The 16,541-nt window shown below is 45.2% G+C and overlaps 1 protein-coding gene across 1 annotated transcript; it reads left to right on the top strand.

Moving 5' to 3' along the window:
• Nucleotides 1-29: 29 nt before the first annotated feature.
• SRP68 (signal recognition particle 68) lies at nucleotides 30-14,990 on the top strand. The gene is made up of 16 exons (XM_034067518.1): nucleotides 30-234; nucleotides 2,023-2,089; nucleotides 2,934-3,047; nucleotides 3,994-4,189; nucleotides 4,977-5,059; nucleotides 5,261-5,370; nucleotides 5,726-5,808; nucleotides 6,151-6,291; nucleotides 9,680-9,778; nucleotides 10,074-10,138; nucleotides 10,458-10,617; nucleotides 11,301-11,395; nucleotides 11,640-11,769; nucleotides 12,169-12,244; nucleotides 13,171-13,223; nucleotides 13,679-14,990. Exons 1-16 carry the CDS (start codon nucleotides 45-47, stop codon nucleotides 13,904-13,906), a joined length of 1,890 nt encoding a protein of 629 aa, XP_033923409.1. The 5' UTR covers nucleotides 30-44; the 3' UTR covers nucleotides 13,907-14,990.
• Nucleotides 14,991-16,541: the final 1,551 nt, after the last annotated feature.

The raw sequence follows: 16,541 nt of genomic DNA, 5'->3' as shown, positions 1-16,541 counted from the left end.
GGTCCTCCGCTGTCCCATCGGCCCCCGCGCCGGCCGCGCTACCCATGCCATCGGAGCGCGCCTCTCCTGCCCCGGCCCATGATGCAGCGCGGCGGCGGCGGCGGCCCGGGCACAAGATGGCGGCGGAGCGGCAGGGTGGCCGAGGCGGCGGCGGCGGAGCGGAGGAGAACAAGGAGAACGAGAGGCCGGCGGGGCCGCAGGCCGGGGGCCTCGGCGACAGCCTGGGCCTGGAGAGCATCCTGTGCTGCGGCGGCGGTGGGGGGATGCGGCAGGCCTGGCCCCGGCCGCGGCGACGTGGCGGCAGCTGTGTGGAGCGCGGGGGCTCGCAGGCCGCGGGCGGGCAGGGCCGGCTCCGCTTCCCCGCGGGGCAGTCGCGGAGGCTGCCGGGGCGAGGGTGCCGGTGCGGGGGTGCCGGTGCGGGGTCTGCGGGCAGGATTCGCGGGCAGGATTCGCGTCTCGGAGCTGTGGGTTCGTGCTTTGCCTTTGCAGCGTGCGAGCCTTCAGAACAGAGCTGTGCGGTGCGGGCGGAGAGAAGAGCTGGGGGTTGTGGTGCCTGAAGTGGGTGCTGGTGGATAAAGTAAATCCGAAGGGGTGACGCTGAGGTGGCAGACCAGCTCCTCCAGATTGAGCCCTTCTGATGTGGCATGTAGAGCTCGTGGTGTGCCTGTGTGTGGAATTCTCCTTGAAACTAGTCCAGGTGCACGGCTCTGATAGAGCTGAGCTTTATCTGCGGGTGAGAGCGAAACTCAAGTTTGCTTTAGTTTCTATTTAGTTTATGGCACGTGTTGTAAAGTTTGTAACTGTTGAGTAAGGTGCAGACATACTAATGTCAGGAACACCTAAGTTGATGATAAATAATACAAGGGGTTTGAATTCAGTGGGTAACTGCACAGGATAAAACAATCTGAGAAAAGTCCTAGGTAGACATTGTCGTTTGACTTGTTTGTTCTACAAATACAGATTAATTGAGTCTAATAACTTGATGCAGGGTTTTAATACTTCAGCTAAAGAGACTCTGTTGGGTGTAATTCTGAGAAAACACTTTGACAGGTATCTGCCATTTGAACCTTTATAGTTTCTTTAGGTATAGTTACTTTCTCTTGGTGGGTCACTGTATAGTCTGGGTGAGGTTTTGTGGAGCTCTTTTCAAAGCTTGAAAGGGAATTTTGTGATATAAATACATGAAGCACAGAGATTTCTTGTTTGTGGTGGAGATTTTAGTTCACAAAACAATCTGCTTTGTAAGCTGAATGACAGCAACAGGTTTACTAGAGCACAGCATGATTTTCTTCGGTAGTGTAAGAACCTGTGAAGGGGTTGATGGTGAGAATCATGGTTTTACTGAATAAAAGTAGGTGAATAAAGTACAGGATGCACAGAAGTCAGAAAATATGCTGAAGAATGGAGAGACTGGATGGAAATCATGGAGTCAGTCAGGCCAGTGCATTCTGTCATGGAGTACTTGCAGGAATGTGCAGTAAGACTGGACATGTGTTGGAAAAATCTGTAGAAAACAAGTTCCCCCAACAGCTCCTTGTATGAGGTTCTCTATATTCAGAAAGCAGTTTGTGGAAGCTGTGTCAGGAGGCAGCAGTGATCCTGATTTTCCTGAGAAATGGGATGTTTAAGGGCAGGAAAGCTGCTCTCTCTTTCAGCTTTGCCAACCAAACTGTGTCACAAGTGTGACTGGGAGGGGGTGTAGTGTAGGGTGGAGAGTTACATTAACCTGGATGTGCCTGTTGGCAGGGCTTATTGTGCTGAAAGGAGCTCTAGGAACAGCAGGACTCTGGTGGTTCTGTGAGAGGAGCTGCTTGTGGTGTGTCTTTGTCCTGGCCTTGATGACAGTCATAGCTCTGAAGTAGGCAGTGGAGCCATGAGGTCTTCTGGGCTCATCAGTTGTCTCAGCTGTGCTTTTTTTGGGGAGGTTTTTGGGTGCCCCTCTGTTTCTCTAGAGTTCCCTTCCCTTGTGTTTGGGGTGGAATGAAGAACTGGGCTGTCAATCTGCCTTAACACAAGTCCCAGTCCTGCAGATTGTGAAGGAGTCTCAGCAGCAGCATGGTTTACGACATGGGGACTTCCAGAGGTACAGGTAAGCAGTGTGAGTGGCTTGGAGTTAGCAGTGGGACTTGGCTTACTTCATTTGGAATGTAAACTCACTGTAGCAGGCATCAAAAATGATCCACTACATAAATACCCCTTCACAGGTTGCTTCATGTGCAGTAACATGTTTTTTTTACATGAATGTTCTGTGCTGTGGCTGTTTCATGTAGGAAGTAACAGACTGGCTCTTACTTTTCCATTGTTTTTAAAAGGTTGTTTCTTAACACCTCACTCTCATAATCACTGCACTCTTCCAGAAGTGTGTTCAATAAATGTACATAAAGCAAATAGATAGTAAGGGGAGTATCATTCTGATTTTTTTTAAGATCAGGAGTTATTACATGTCTTACATTTCTTGTGTTCTGTTCTAAGAGGGCTGGAGAGGGGCTTTAGAGAAGAGCCTGTTAGGGATGCGACAAGAGGGAATGGCTTGAACCTGCCTGACGGGAGACTGAGATGAGCTCTTAGGCAGAAGCTCTTCCCTGTGAGGGTGCTGAGGCGCTGGCACAGGGTGCCCAGAGAAGCTGTGGCTGCCCCATCCCTGGCAGTGTTCAAGGCCAGGTTGGACACAGGGGCTTGGAGCAAGCTGCTCCAGTGGAAGGGGTCCCTGCCCGTGGATGAACTTTCAGGTCCCTTCCAACCTAAACCAGTCTAGGATTTTATTAACCACTGGTTTACAGATGGTTCCTGAACTACTTCTTATCATGTCATATGGAGTTGTTAGAATGTTGCCTGTCACAGCCTTTAGTCCCTTTTTTTCTCCAGTTGGAGAGAACATTAAACAGAAACCAAGTTGTTCTTTGGCCAAACTGACTTGGTCGCCTTTTCTTTAGGGGTTACTGCTCCCGCAGGCTGAGGCGGCTCCGGAAAACTCTCAACTTCAAGATGGGAAACAGGCACAAGTTCACTGGGAAGAAAGTAACTGAAGAGATTCTCTCAGACAACAGGTACGGTTGCTGGATGGAATTGAGCACCCAGTGCATCAGTGAATAGTTTCTTTTCAGTAATTCCTTTTCATGTGGGTGTGGTGGAAAACTGTTCTCTACAATGTATTCAGTAAGGTTTCTTCTCAGAGATGGGTGTTGTTGATGTTAATAAAGACAAAAGTTCAGGCTGCAGTGTGGGGGGAAGAGGCACTGCTGGGATCCTGTTTTGTCATGTGAACAAGTGGGAGAAGAGGGAGCAGCAGCAGCCAGTTCTTTCTCATCCCTCATAGTTGCTAAGTGGGTTCTTTCCATAATCAGTAAATCATTTTGGTACTGCAGAAGAAATGCTTCTTCAGATCTGTTGCAAGGTGGCCATGTGGATGCTGAGAACATAAATGGGGCAGCCAGTGAGGGTGTGATTTGAGACATATCCCCTTTGAATAGAAATAGTGCAAGTTTTACTTTAGATTTTCCAAATCTAGCACAATGCTTCTCTGATAAAATATGTGGAGAGTAGACAGGATCTTGGGCTCATTTCCCACCTTTTAGAAGTGCTTGAAATGTCTGTCTTACCTTTTCCTGTGGGGAAAAGAGAGCAGGATGCTGTCTTCACCTGTGTTGTTAAGAACCTAGATGCATTATAGCGTTAGCTATAGGGAGAGCAGATGTGTTTACATATGTTGAACCAGTTTGAAGAGCAACCTAAAATCATCAATCTCTTAGTAATGTCTGTGGTGCTGCAGAATCATATCCAGTTCTCTTCCTCAATTGGGTAATTACATTTCTGCAGGGAGAAATAGAGTAGAAATCAGTGAGGAATCACACAACTTTGTGTGCTTAAGAGGTTAAGAAATAGAAACATCCACCTTTTATTAACCAAGCTGAAGTTTTGCTACCAAAGTTTGCAGATGTGATGCAGTGATACCTGTTTCAGTGGCATTATTTTGTCGTTAAACTTCCTCTGTAGGTATTTGCTGTTGATCCTTATGGATGCAGAGAGAGCCTGGAGTTATGCCATGCAGCTGAAACAAGAAGCAAACACAGAGCCCCGCAAGCGGTTCCACTTGCTGTCTCGCCTGCGCAAAGCTGTGAAGCATGCTGAGGAGCTGGAGAGACTCTGTGAAAGTAACCGAGTGGATGCCAAGACAAAGCTGGAAGCACAGGTAACCGCTGATCCTTGGATCTTCTTTCACAGCAAAAGCTGAATAAGAAACCTTTGGATTTTGGGTGAAGAGATTACGGCCATGGCAGGGGGCTTGGAACTAAATGATTTTAAGGTCCTTTTCAGCCTTAAGCATTCTATGATTCTCATATAGCAGTAGATAATCCAGATTGACTGATTCTCAAACTGGGTAATGTCTCCCTTTGAATAGCTTGGATTTATGTTAATGAAGCTGCTGGAATTGCAGAAATAACCAGCTGCACCAGCCAAGATGAGGACCTGGTGTTTACAAGATCAGTATACCAAATGATTGTCCTTGCTTTGAAGCTTTTAAAAGTAAAAAGAATTGAGTGAGGCTTAAAATGGTGCAACACAGCCTAAGAAACTACACTTATTTATTGAGTTAGTTATTTGTTAAATGCCTTAAAGTAGCCACCTAGGACACAAGACTTGTGGCTTCAGTTCCTGGTACACAGAAAACAACTGTGTTATGACACAGCACAAAACCCCAGAAGTTCTTTGGCATCAGTAGGCCATGTTGATTGCCTGACAAGCCAGAAGCATCTTTTGCTTTCATCTCCTTAGAAATGTAGCAGTGTCAGTTAAAAGAAAGGAAGGTGGGTAGCTGGTAATCCACAACCCAGATCTGTTGTGTTCTGTGGGAAGACTAGATGAAAGGACAGTGCTTAGTCACTGACTGTAGGCATTACAGCAGCCCTCATACTCCAGGTTGTACAAGCTAGACTGTCAGTCTGGGGGAGGTTAATTTGTCCTTGTGCTGTCTGCAGGCGTACATGGCTTACCTCACAGGGATGCTTCGTTTTGAACACCAGGAGTGGAAGGCAGCAATGGAGGCTTTCAACAAATGCAAGTGAGTTCCTCCCACTTCACCAACTTCGTTTAGTAAATAGTATTGGACCAGTCTAATAAGTTTAGGTACTGTATGTACAGCAACTCTGGGAGTACTACTGAAGAAATGGCATCCTCCAGAGTAGAGACATAAACTCTTCCCTTAAGATAGCCTCTTATAAATTACACATTCTGCAGTGTTAATATTTATTCTCTGCTGTAGGACCATATATGAGAAACTGGCCAATGCTTTCACAGAGGAGCAAGCTGTGCTGTACAACCAGCGTGTGGAAGAGATCTCGCCCAACATTCGCTACTGTGCCTATAACATTGGTAAGGAAAGGGGGTACCTGATCTCCAACACAGAGCAGGACTTGTTCATGGGAAAGGAGTAGTGACTTGATAGTTAAATACCAATCTAAATGACACTGCAGTGAGACCATAATACTTTGGGCAGATTCTGCACACATTCTGGATCAGTTTAGCAGTGGAGAAATGTACATGCTTTGCAGCGTGTAGTTTTGTATAAAAGGACAGAATATTAGTTTGCAGGAGTTTGCTTATAAAGTCAGAATGAAATTGCAGACTTATCCCTTTGTCCCCACATCGCCAGTATAAACCCTATTGATGAGCTTTTCTATATTAAAACAATTGGTGAACTCAGATGTTGGTTTGTTAATTCTCTCAGGTGACCAATCTGCCATAAATGAGTTAATGCAGATGAGACTGAGGTCTGGTGGCACAGAAGGCCTTCTTGCAGAAAAACTGGAGGTAACTTACTTGCATGGTTCAAGTTGAAACATTGTCACTCTGTTGAGAATAAGTATTGCTGCCCCACATCACTCAGGAGCCAAAACACCTGAGAGGAAAGCAAGCAAAGCCCTGGGCACTATGGGAAACCACACTTTTTCCTTGAAGCAATGTGGACTAGTAGAAGGTGTCCCTGCCCATGGCTGGGGGTTGGAACTGGATGATCTTTAAGGTCTCTTCCAACCCAAACCATTCTAGGATTTATTCTATAATTTCAAAATAGTCAAGTGTAGTATGAATCTGAGAGGCTGGATTTTGGCTACCTTAAACTTCAACCTCCTAAATTCAGTCCATTCTGTACAGGCACTGATTACTCAGACTCGAGCAAAGCAGGCAGCCACGATGAGTGAGGTGGAGTGGAGAGGAAGAACTGTCCCAGTGAAGATAGACAAAGTGAGGATCTTCTTGCTGGGGCTGGCTGACAACGAAGCTGCAATTGCTCAGGTAACCCAGAAGCCATCTCCAGTGCTGGTGTTCTGACTTTCATTATTTATTATCTTTCTTTCAGTATGCAAGACAATACATGATGCTTTGACCAAAAGCTTTGAATAATCTTTCTTCAAACGTGAGGTTGGAAGGCTGAAAGTGGGAATATTGACTGTAACCCAAAGCTGAAGTCTCAGTTGGAGATAGCACCCACAATGTGGTAGTAGTAGTAGCCTGAGAGATCTGTTCTGAGCATTACTGCTCTTCTGAGCAGCTACTGTGCTGCCCAGAAGTGCTACCTTTCAAGTGATAACCATTATTATTTGTAAATCACTTGGATATGAAGGTTCCAATTTTAAAAGTAACTGGGTTTGGAGTTGCTGTTCTAATTTCTCTAAGAATCTTGCTGAAATGCTCCAGCTTCAGAGCACTCAAGAGATGTGTATGGATTGTGTTTTTTCAGCACCAAAAGCACTTTGCTGGGTGAAGCAGGTGCTGGGAGATCTACAGCATTCTCTTCTTGACTTACAAATCCTCCAAAGCAAGAGGAGGATTACTGAATGTCAGGATGCGAATCATCCTCAAGTGTAACAGCTCTGGAGCACTTGCAGTGGCACATACTACATGTGTCTTCAGTATTGCAGCCAAGTTTTCTGCCTGGGGCTTTTTACCTTAGAAATGGTGCCCAGATGATGTGTTTTGCTTCCCAGTGGCTTCATACAGGTAGTGAAAGGATCTTTGGTAACAATTGTTACCAACAAAAAGTGTTTTTTTTTGCAGTGTCAAACCCCATTTATCACCAGGAAAATGATGACAATAAATAGAACTTTAATAAGAAAAATGGAGGTCCTGCAGAGGAATAAGGGTAGTGGTCAGGAGTCAGAGAGAGTGTTGGGAAAACTGCGAGTAGGATAAACTGGTTATGGCTGAGGAGGAAGCATTGATGTTTACCAGTCTTGTCCTAGTGTTCTGAATTGGAAGGTGTTATGTTTGTATTGCTGGTAGGTAGTACAGTGGTATGACCAGCAGGTGGAAGTGCAGCTTAGGCTTCAGTGTCCCCTGGTAAATGTGCCCCCTGTCAGGCTAGCAGTTAGAACGTCTCAGTTTAGCTGCCCTCTTTGTCCTGTAAAACTGTGGCAGAACAGTGATCTGGATTTGTTTTCTTGCTTTGTGTTCCATGGAGGCTCTGACTAAACACAGGAGTTTTGTGGAACCGGATCACAACCAGCAATGGTGAGAGCTGAGCAGGCAGCAGCAGTATTTACATTCCTAGAGGGATAAAACTTGGCTTTTTGAAAGCAGTGGTGAGCAACCCAGCCCTAGCTAAATGCACTGTGGTTCCTGGGATCTTTGGCACCTTCTGTTAGTCTTCACTAAGCTGAAAGCCTGACATAACAGCAGTGCTGCTCAGGGTTTGATTGGGAGCAAACACAGATGGGTGTTGTGGGTAAAAATGCAAATTCTCAGTGCAGTTATACCACTGCCTTCAGTGTATTGGTAACAGAAACAGAACAAATAAGCCAAACATTATTAATGTGGCCAAACAAAAGCCACATTAAAATTCTGTCAGCCCTTTTGTGGAGTTGAGTGCATGACTTCCAGGACCCATTGACTCCCACCAGAAAGAAGGGAGGAGGCTAAAGGGCAGAGTGATGGAAGGGTGCTCCTGTCTGGTATTGCCTCAAGGATTCTGTGGGCATCTCTCTGGTAACCAGGACTGCAGTAAAATGGGTAGTGATAACGTTCAGAGATGATCCACAAAAGAAAAGTAGGAAGTGAGCACTGCTGGGCTTTCAAGAGTGGGTTCAGTGAGATCTGTTCCCTTGAGCCCTTTAAGAAAAACCTGTGCTGTTCTACCAGGCCCCTTGAATCACCAGTCCCAGCACTTGTGTCTCAATTTTATGATCTGCTATCTCCCAAATCAGAACATAGGTATATTTTTGCATAGGATCAGCTTAACTTTGGGAATTTTTGCTTAGAAAGGAAAGCCTTTGTTTCACTGCATGGCCCAGCCCTTTCCCTGTTTGTGCTTGACTGATGATCCAGCTCTGTTTTCATTTTTGTACAGTGCAATTGCTGTGCTGCTCTGGGTGAGGTTGAGAATGCTGTCAGACTCGTCCCTGCTTATTCTCAGGAGTCAGTCCCACCTTAAAAGTGGCAGCAAATCTTGCAAAAAAAAAGCCTTCATCTCAGGTCAAAATACCTGAGGCTTTGTGAGGGAGGAAAATTAACATTCCTGAATGGCTTTGCAAACCTGAGAAGAGCATGCAGAGCTCTGTGGAAGATAAACAAGTGAGTGTGGGTTTAGACGGCGTTTTCTTCATCTGAACAATCACAAATTGATTGCAACAAACTTTATCTTATGCTGTTACATGATGTGGAAGTGATTTAACACAATGCAGGTACACTTTAATCCCTCCTTTGATTGCTTAAGATCCATGTTTGTTTCTGGGCAGTTTCCTCTTACTGAACTTAAACAGGGGAAGTTCAGGTTGGAGATAAGGCAGAAGCTCTTCCCTGTGAGGGTGCTGAGGCGCTGGCACAGGTGCCCAGGGAAGCTGTGGCTGCCCCATCCCTGGCAGTGTTCAGGGCCAGGTGGGACAGAGCCTTGGGTGATGCAGTCTAGGGTGAGGCATTCCTGTCTGTGGCAGGGGGTTGGAACTGGATGATCTTAAGGTTCTTTCCAACCCAAACCATTTTATGAATCAGTAAGAACCTTGTGATCCCCATCTGGTTACCTTCTCAGTGACTTGGATGGAAGTGGAGTTTGGGTTTGGGTGCACTGTTTAACTGTGTGCATGATATACTAGTTCATCAGGCAGGGCTCAGGCTTCAACTTGCTTTTCAGAAGTTGTTTTCCAGTTTTGGCTGTGGGTCAGAAAGCCAAAAGCAGTTTCGTTTTTTTGACAGAACTTGTGCTGACAGCAGAAAAGCTCTGGGTCACTCCTGCTATAAACTGCAGGCTGACTTAAAAAATGCTTCAAACAAGCAAATTACTGAGCATTACTGTAATGGGAGTGTAGAAAAGATAATCATCTACATGTTGTTACCACATGAGAGGTGAAATCAGCATAACAAGAGCAGTCTGCAGTGGCAGTTTGCCAGGTCAGTAATGCTCAGCTGCTCTTGTGGTGCTGGGCCTTTCCCACAGCTGCTGCAGGGATGATGGTCAGAGCAGTGTGTGATAGGCCTTCAGAGCTGCTGCATTCTCAGCACTGACCATGTTCCCCACCGTTTGCCTCCTAGAACATACTGCAGACAAGTACAGACTGGGGTTGTAGCTCTCCATGGATCTTGAAGCCATAATTTGGGAGAAACTTTACTTAATCTCGGTTAATTCTTGCATTATGGGATGCAAAGGACACTAATTTCTAATAGATCTGTGTTCTCTTTCCTTGGCTCTTAGGCAGAAAACGAGGAGACAAAGGAGCGTTTGTTTGAGTCTTTACTCAGTGAGTGTAGAGATGCCATCCAGGCTGTCCGGGAAGAGCTGAAACCGGACCAGGTAAGCAGCAAACAGCAGAGGTTCTACTTTCAAAACACAGTGTTTCTCTGGGACTGATTTGTTACTGTTGAGCTTGCTTAACAGTAAAAGTGACTGGGATTCCTTTAAGAAAAAGACACAATGGAGTCAATACCTTTTGATTTTATTCTCTTCAGAACTGGAGAGAGTGAATAGCAATGTGAAGCCCTCATTCTTCTGTCTGGAAATCTGTTCTAACTCCCTGGTTTACCCAACCCTTGAGTTGTTTCTGATGTTTTCAGTAAATTGCACACTTGTTTGTCCCCATTTTCCGCAGAAGCAGCGGGAGCACTCTCTGGAAAATGACTCTGGGAAGGTGTCCAACATCCAGTACTTACACAGGTAACAGTCAAACATTGCTGCCTGTTCTAGTGTGAAGAAGCCATGGTCTTTTGTCAAGGTTTTATTTCTGTTTGGTTTTGCTTTTATGGTTTGGTTTTTTTTTTATTCTGGACCTCTCAGTCTCAAAGGGTGACTGGATAAGGATCTGATTAATGCAGCACTGAAAACATTTTACTTAAGACTCATGTTGATCTTTCACATGGGTTTTTTCCCTATTAGTATCAGCTTAGACTTGGTGGGGGAAGTGTTCTCAGAACAAAGAGCAATGTCTGAGTGGTTCTGGCACTCTGCTAATGGTATTTTATCTTTCATCTTTTAGTTACTTGACCTACATCAAGCTGTCAACAGCCATCAGGCGCAATGAGAGCATGGCAAAGTCTCTGCAGAAGGCCCTGCTGCAGCAGCAGCGGTCAGAAGAGGATGGCAAACGCACACCACGGCCTCAGGACCTGATCAGGCTTTATGATATCATTCTGCAGGTAGTGCTGGGAAAGCAAATCTTAATTCTTCATATTAGCTGGAGAACTTTGGTACAAGAAACTGTTGTAGGAAAATAGAGCAGTGAACTGCCCATGAAGTCTGAAGAGCTTCTGAACATCTGCAGTTGAAGGTGTTCAACATCTACATGAAACATAGAACCCCTCTTCTAGCTGGGAACAGAAAATGTTCCTAGAATGTGTGCCTTTGGCTGTACACTCTAATGCAGTTTATAACTAGTTTTTCTGACTGTTTTATACAGCACCCTGATAATTGCCTTTAATTTCTGCTGGCCAGAGAAAGTAGCAGCTACAGCTGCTGAAAAGGTACTTGTTCTTCATAAGCAGTTTTTCAATTTCTCACATAAGTTTTCTCTGTGGGAGCCTGTGGCTGAAGCAGTTGTGAATGGGAAAGAGAAATGCCTTATGAAGGAATAACCTCATGTGAAATATCAGGAGTCTTTGTCCTAATTCCAGTTTGTGTCAGGAAATCTGTCCTGAAGGCAAACTTGCACAAGTTTCAGTGGGTGTCCTTCAGAAGGTTAGAGTACTGACAATTAAAAACTGGAAACTATTTCCATGGGAGTGTACTGTTGACTTGTTGAAAGGGGCAGCTTTCTCTTACTCCAGCAGATTCCAGAGGAAAACAGTGCCTGTGTTGGTTACTCTGACTGTCTTTTGCACAGAACCTTGTGGAACTGACACAGCTTCCTGGCCTAGAAGAGGACAAGAACTTTCAAAAAGAGATTGGATTGAAGACACTTGTGTACAAGGCTTACAGGTGACTGAGAAACAGACAGGTTTTCTTTAGCAGGCATCAAACATCTTCAGAGGTTGCTATTCCAAAGCTATATGGGCAGTGCAGGGCACTGATACCGTTTCCTCACTCCTGTTGTGAAATGAAAACTGAATACTAAGGGGAAACTGGCCAGTGCTACTTAACAATATCCCCTGTTATCAACCATTTGAGTTGGCAGAAGGTGTGGGTAACAAACATGTTAAGGATCCACTCTTTATTGTTGCAGGTGTTTCTTCATTGCCCAGTCCTATGTCCTGGTGAAGAAATGGAGTGAAGCTCTTGTTTTGTATGAAAGAGTGCTGAAATATGCCCGTGAAGTTCAGTCAGGAGCTGGAGCTTACACGAACAGCTTGAAGGTAGGAGCCCAGTCCTGGGTGTAGGAGGGACCTGAAGTTTATGAACAAGCTCTGTCCTGGTATTTATTGTCAGTTAAGTGCCAGGCCATTACAGTTCGAGACTGATCTTTAGGGAGAATACTACAAGTGTGACTTCTTGGCCCATTGTAGTAGAGACTTTCTATGAGGTGGAGAGGCAGACTTCCTGACACAACTCCATAACCATTTTTCACTTCTCTCATGCATTTTCTATTACACAACTTCTGTAATGCCTGAAGGGCTGTAGCTTTGCCTCTTGTGGGAAGGCTTATCAGCACCAGGACTTAATCTCTTAGTTCTTGCTTTATCAGGTTTAACCTTTGTCCTGACTCTTAAACTGGTATATTTCAGGCTCTCTAATAATTGTCTTTAATGATCTAGGAGCTGCCTGATGTTCAGGATCTGATAACTCAAGTCAATGCTGAAAAGTACTCCTTGCAAGCATCAGCTATACTGGGTAAGTTGCACAATTATACTAGAGCTTGAACATCCCTTCATTCCTCTTACTTCATTTCTGAAGTTCCAAATGTTTTTCCTCTTCACTCTGATCTATGTAGACCCTGGAAGATGTTTTATCACCCTGCCAGTTCTAGGTTCTTCTCACATTGTGTAGTGCAGCTAGACAGACAGTGACCAGACATTTGGCATCTTTCTCCCTGCCCAGAGATATGAAAACACTTCTTGAGGATGTGCACCTCATTGGTAACCTTAGAACACTCTGTGTGGTGTTTTAATTTTTAGGCTACAAACAAGGCCAGGTTGGACACTGGGGTTTGGAGCAACCTGCTCCAGTGGAAAGTGTCCCTGCTGTTGTCAAAGGGTTGGAACTTCAGGAGTTTTAAGGTCCCTTCCAACACAAACCAGTCTGAGATTCTATGAAGTCGGCCTGATCCCAGTTCTGCCCAGCTGGGAGAACTGCTGGGAAAGGGGAGAGCAGTGATGGTCTGTACCAGTGCTGACCAGGTTAACAGAACTTTGGGGAATGGGAATGGGTGAACTGTGTCATTCTTGGGCTGTTGTTTTTGCTGTGCCTGCTGCTGAACAACCAACATAAGTAATGAATTGTCTTATCTTTTATTGCCTAAATGTTACTTTAACAGACCCCACTAGGGTCTTTTCATCATCTCCTGCTTTGTGCTTAACTCAAAATCCGTGCTTTCAGGAGCTTCTCACACAATGTGGAGGAGCAGCTTTCCATCACTGGAGAGCTCGGCTGGCTTTAGATTCTCTTAGACTAGAAAGCAAGTTGATTCTAGTGAAAATGCTGTCTTGTGTATCCCAGAAAGTAAAGCTCATAGCTAAACTCAGGGGACAGCTGGGACAGTCTTACTTTAAGCCAAGATCTACCCTCTTATTCTTACCACTTTTTCTTCAATCTTCCAGATGCAAATGATACTCATGAGACTGAGTCTCCATCACAGGTCAAGGATGGCAAGGTAAGAGCTAAGAGCTCAGGCAAATTCCAGTAGGGTCCTTAATGACCATCACTTTAACCTGTTACCTGAGTGTCTCTTACCATTGGAGCACTTTCCTGCTGATGGGAGTTTGGTCATGACCAGTGTATTTAAAGGACTTTATTAGACTTGTTTTCCTTCTGCAAGTCCTGCAGGTGGCTGACACAGTGGGTTCCTTGGGTAAGTGCTAGGCAGCTGCTTGCAGCTTCTAGTGTGACATCTTTTGGTGGTTTTATTTAGCTTTACCCTGTGCACAGGAAGGTTTTCCAGAGATCCTGCAGTGATGTTTTGACAGGGCTTTGACTCCTTTTCAAGGACCTAAAGGAGCTTCAGCTTCTGTTGTCTTAGTCCCTGCTTAACCCCCTTTGCTTGTTTGACCCCTGCCATCTTTGATTTGACATGTGTTTGATTTGTTTTTCTGCAATGGTCTCTTTCAGCCTCTCTCAGAACGGTTTGAGACTTTCTGTCTGGATCCTTCTCTGGTCAGCAAGCAAGTCAGCCTTGTGCACTTCCCTCCAGGCTTCCAGCCCATTCCATGCAAACCCTTGTTCTTCGACCTGGCCCTTAATCATGTCGCTTTCCCACCTTTGGAGGACAAGGTGGAGCAGAAAGCCAAGAGTGGCCTCACTGGATACATAAAGGGCATCTTTGGATTCAAAAGTTAACCAGGACCCCCTGAGGAACAGAGGTTTTATCCTGTATTGAAGGAAAAGCTCCAACAGGTTCTAAGGACGCAAATGTCTGCATCTGAAACCAACAAAGGGAAGTTTTACCATCTTCTTCCCTATGTTCTGTGTCTATGTCTGTGCACTTACATTCTCTCCCAGTGTATTAAAGACAAAACAATCTCTTACATGTACACTATCAATAGCTGAAAATAATCTGAAGCACAGAGAAATTCCATCCTGCTTGGAGGAGCTGGAGCTTGCTTTGTGACTGGTTAGGGCCAGTACACATCTACTTATCATGGACCAGGGCATAGGTACAATTTGATTCCTCCCTCTGCCCCATTATTTGACACTATAAATTGGTATTTTGGTCTAGAAATTGGGGTGTGATGGGGAACTAGAGGCAAAAGTAGGTGCAGAACTAAACCAGCAAGGTGAAGCTGCCTACAGGACAAGAAAGAGTAGACAAGGGGATAACTTCTTTTTGCCTCCCTGAAGTCTCTGTATTGTGAATCAAACAGAAATGACAAAATAGAGCTTCCTTATGGGTAAGGATGGCAAATACCTTCCCAAATGTTAATGGTTACCCCAGTTTTGGTAGAGTATAACCTAAATTTGTACTCTGAGCCAAAAGAATCCTCCTTTATTTGATACACATTTTGTTAACCCCCCAGACAGAACTATTCCTGCAAGGCTTTTCCTGGGAAACCAGCTGATGGGTGGCTTCAGAAGTTGCTACTTGCTCTTCATGGGAGCTTGGGTCTCTCAATGTTCTTTTTGTCTCTGATCCAAACCTTGCCTGAAAACAAGATCTTTTTCTGGAGTCCATTTGTTGCTTTTTCCCCTCATCCTCAGGCAGGAAATACACCTGCAATGAGCTGGCAACAAGAGATCAGAAGGCTTTTGAGTGATGGATCTTCTCTGTTGTGCCACACAACTTTTTTATAATGCACCTGGGTGCTCTGATGAAAGGCACTTTCATGATGGGCAATTCCATAATTGTGATCAATGAAATGGGAAAAAAACCCCACAGCACATGGGCAGAACTGTTCCTGAATAAAGAATTTGGAGGTTTCCACCAGCAGTGGTTTGGTTTTCATTTGCTCTGTAGCTGGGAGGGGTTAAAGCAGTTTGTTATAGCTGCCTCAGCTTCTCTGCACCAGTTGTCTTCGTGGTGGTTCTCCATTTTAGGCACTAGAGTTCATAGGGTTGGAAAGCAGAGCTGTTCTCAATGATGGGATTGTTGTCATAGGAATTTTCCATGCAAGGTGCATGTCAGATGAATGGGGGGAATGAACAATTCCCATTATTTTAGTCTGAATGTTTGCTGCTTTGTTCCAAGCTGAAGTGATTTGTGAGTTCTCAAAGTACAGAGCAGCTTTCAATAGGATTCTGCTCAGAGGTGAGGGAAGGAGGAGGAACTTCTTGTTTGTGTTTGATTTGGAAGCAAAATGGAAATTTCTGGTATTGTAGCCAATTCCATTTGCCTCTGGATGCTGCAGGAGAGGGGTTACAAGAGAAAAGGGAGAGCATGGAGCTGAGAGAAACTTAGAAGACTGTGTACTCATCAGATGCCAGTGTCTAGAAAGCCTGGTTTTGAGTGGCAGATCTCTTCCCTGTAAAGCCTGTTTCCTTCTAGACAAGGAAGGGTCATGGAGTAACCAGCAGGGGCTGAATCTGAGCTGCTCTCTCCTTTTCAGCTTGTCCATCACAGAACCAGTTTGAGAGCTGTTCCCCAGTCTGGTTTGCAAACCAAACTCCTGCTTCTCTACCACAAATGTCCATGGTGCCTGGATTCATTCCAGGGAAACTTGTACTGCAGCCACTTCCTATTGGGTGAGTTACAGAAGGCTGAGAGCAGCTGCCCTCTGTGTCCAGCATCTTTTGACAGATCTAATGGTTTAGCTGAGCACAGATAAGAAACCTGGAAACAATGACGTTTTATTCCGGAGCTCTGAGGTGTGTAGTTGGTGTGGAGCACTGGGAACACCAAGCACCCTTTGACTCTGAAGTATTCAGAAGATCAAGGTCAAACCATCAACCTGAGGCTACATAACCACTGGAGAATGGCCACTTAGTTCTGGAGGAGGCTCCTGTGCCTGAGGGCTCAGATAAGGACATCCACCACTGAGGTAACTTGGCTTATTTGGCTTGATGTGATGTTAATGGCAATTAACAAAAAGCAGAGTGGGATTTGTGCCTTAAATAATGGGGAAGGCACTGGTGAGGCACAAGGAAAATGTCTTCAAATGTAAAAAAGGGAAAAATGATGTTACTGGGGTCACTTGAGTGGTGAAAACCAGACTCCCATTTTAGCCCTGCAGCGGAACACGGAATGGCAAAGGTGAGGCTTGGACAACAGCAGTTGGAAGGGAACATTGCAGGGAAGTGGAGTGTCATGGTACATCAGAACTGATTCCCTGGAGTGCTGGGTATTGGTGTGCCTGGAACACCTGGAGCGGGATGCAGAGCACTGGGTTATGATGGTGGAAACCTGCTTCCTTATTGCTCTGGTCTTTCATCAGGCCACACTCTTTGCTGTAAAGTGTTCGCTCTCTTGCCATGAATGAATTGGCAGGTAGGCCTCATGATTGCCCTCAGACCATCATGCTGGAGCTTCCTGTTGGGATTA

This window comes from Melopsittacus undulatus, chromosome 11, assembly GCF_012275295.1.
Source record: "Melopsittacus undulatus isolate bMelUnd1 chromosome 11, bMelUnd1.mat.Z, whole genome shotgun sequence".
In the NCBI taxonomy this organism is placed as follows: Eukaryota; Metazoa; Chordata; class Aves; order Psittaciformes; family Psittaculidae; genus Melopsittacus; species Melopsittacus undulatus.
This window is presented reverse-complemented; position numbering and strand designations above follow the sequence as displayed.

What these genes read in the sequence shown, in the direction of transcription:
- SRP68 (XM_034067518.1), top strand. Translation starts at nt 45, where the DNA reads ATGCCATCGGAGCGCGCCTCTCCTGCCCCGGCCCATGATGCAGCGCGG. An exon ending in TTCTTGCAGAAAAACTGGAG is followed by an intron (nt 5,809 to 6,150) that starts GTAACTTACTTG and finishes CATTCTGTACAG; the next exon opens with GCACTGATTACTCAGACTCG. An exon ending in CACAGGTCAAGGATGGCAAG is followed by an intron (nt 13,224 to 13,678) that starts GTAAGAGCTAAG and finishes GGTCTCTTTCAG; the next exon opens with CCTCTCTCAGAACGGTTTGA.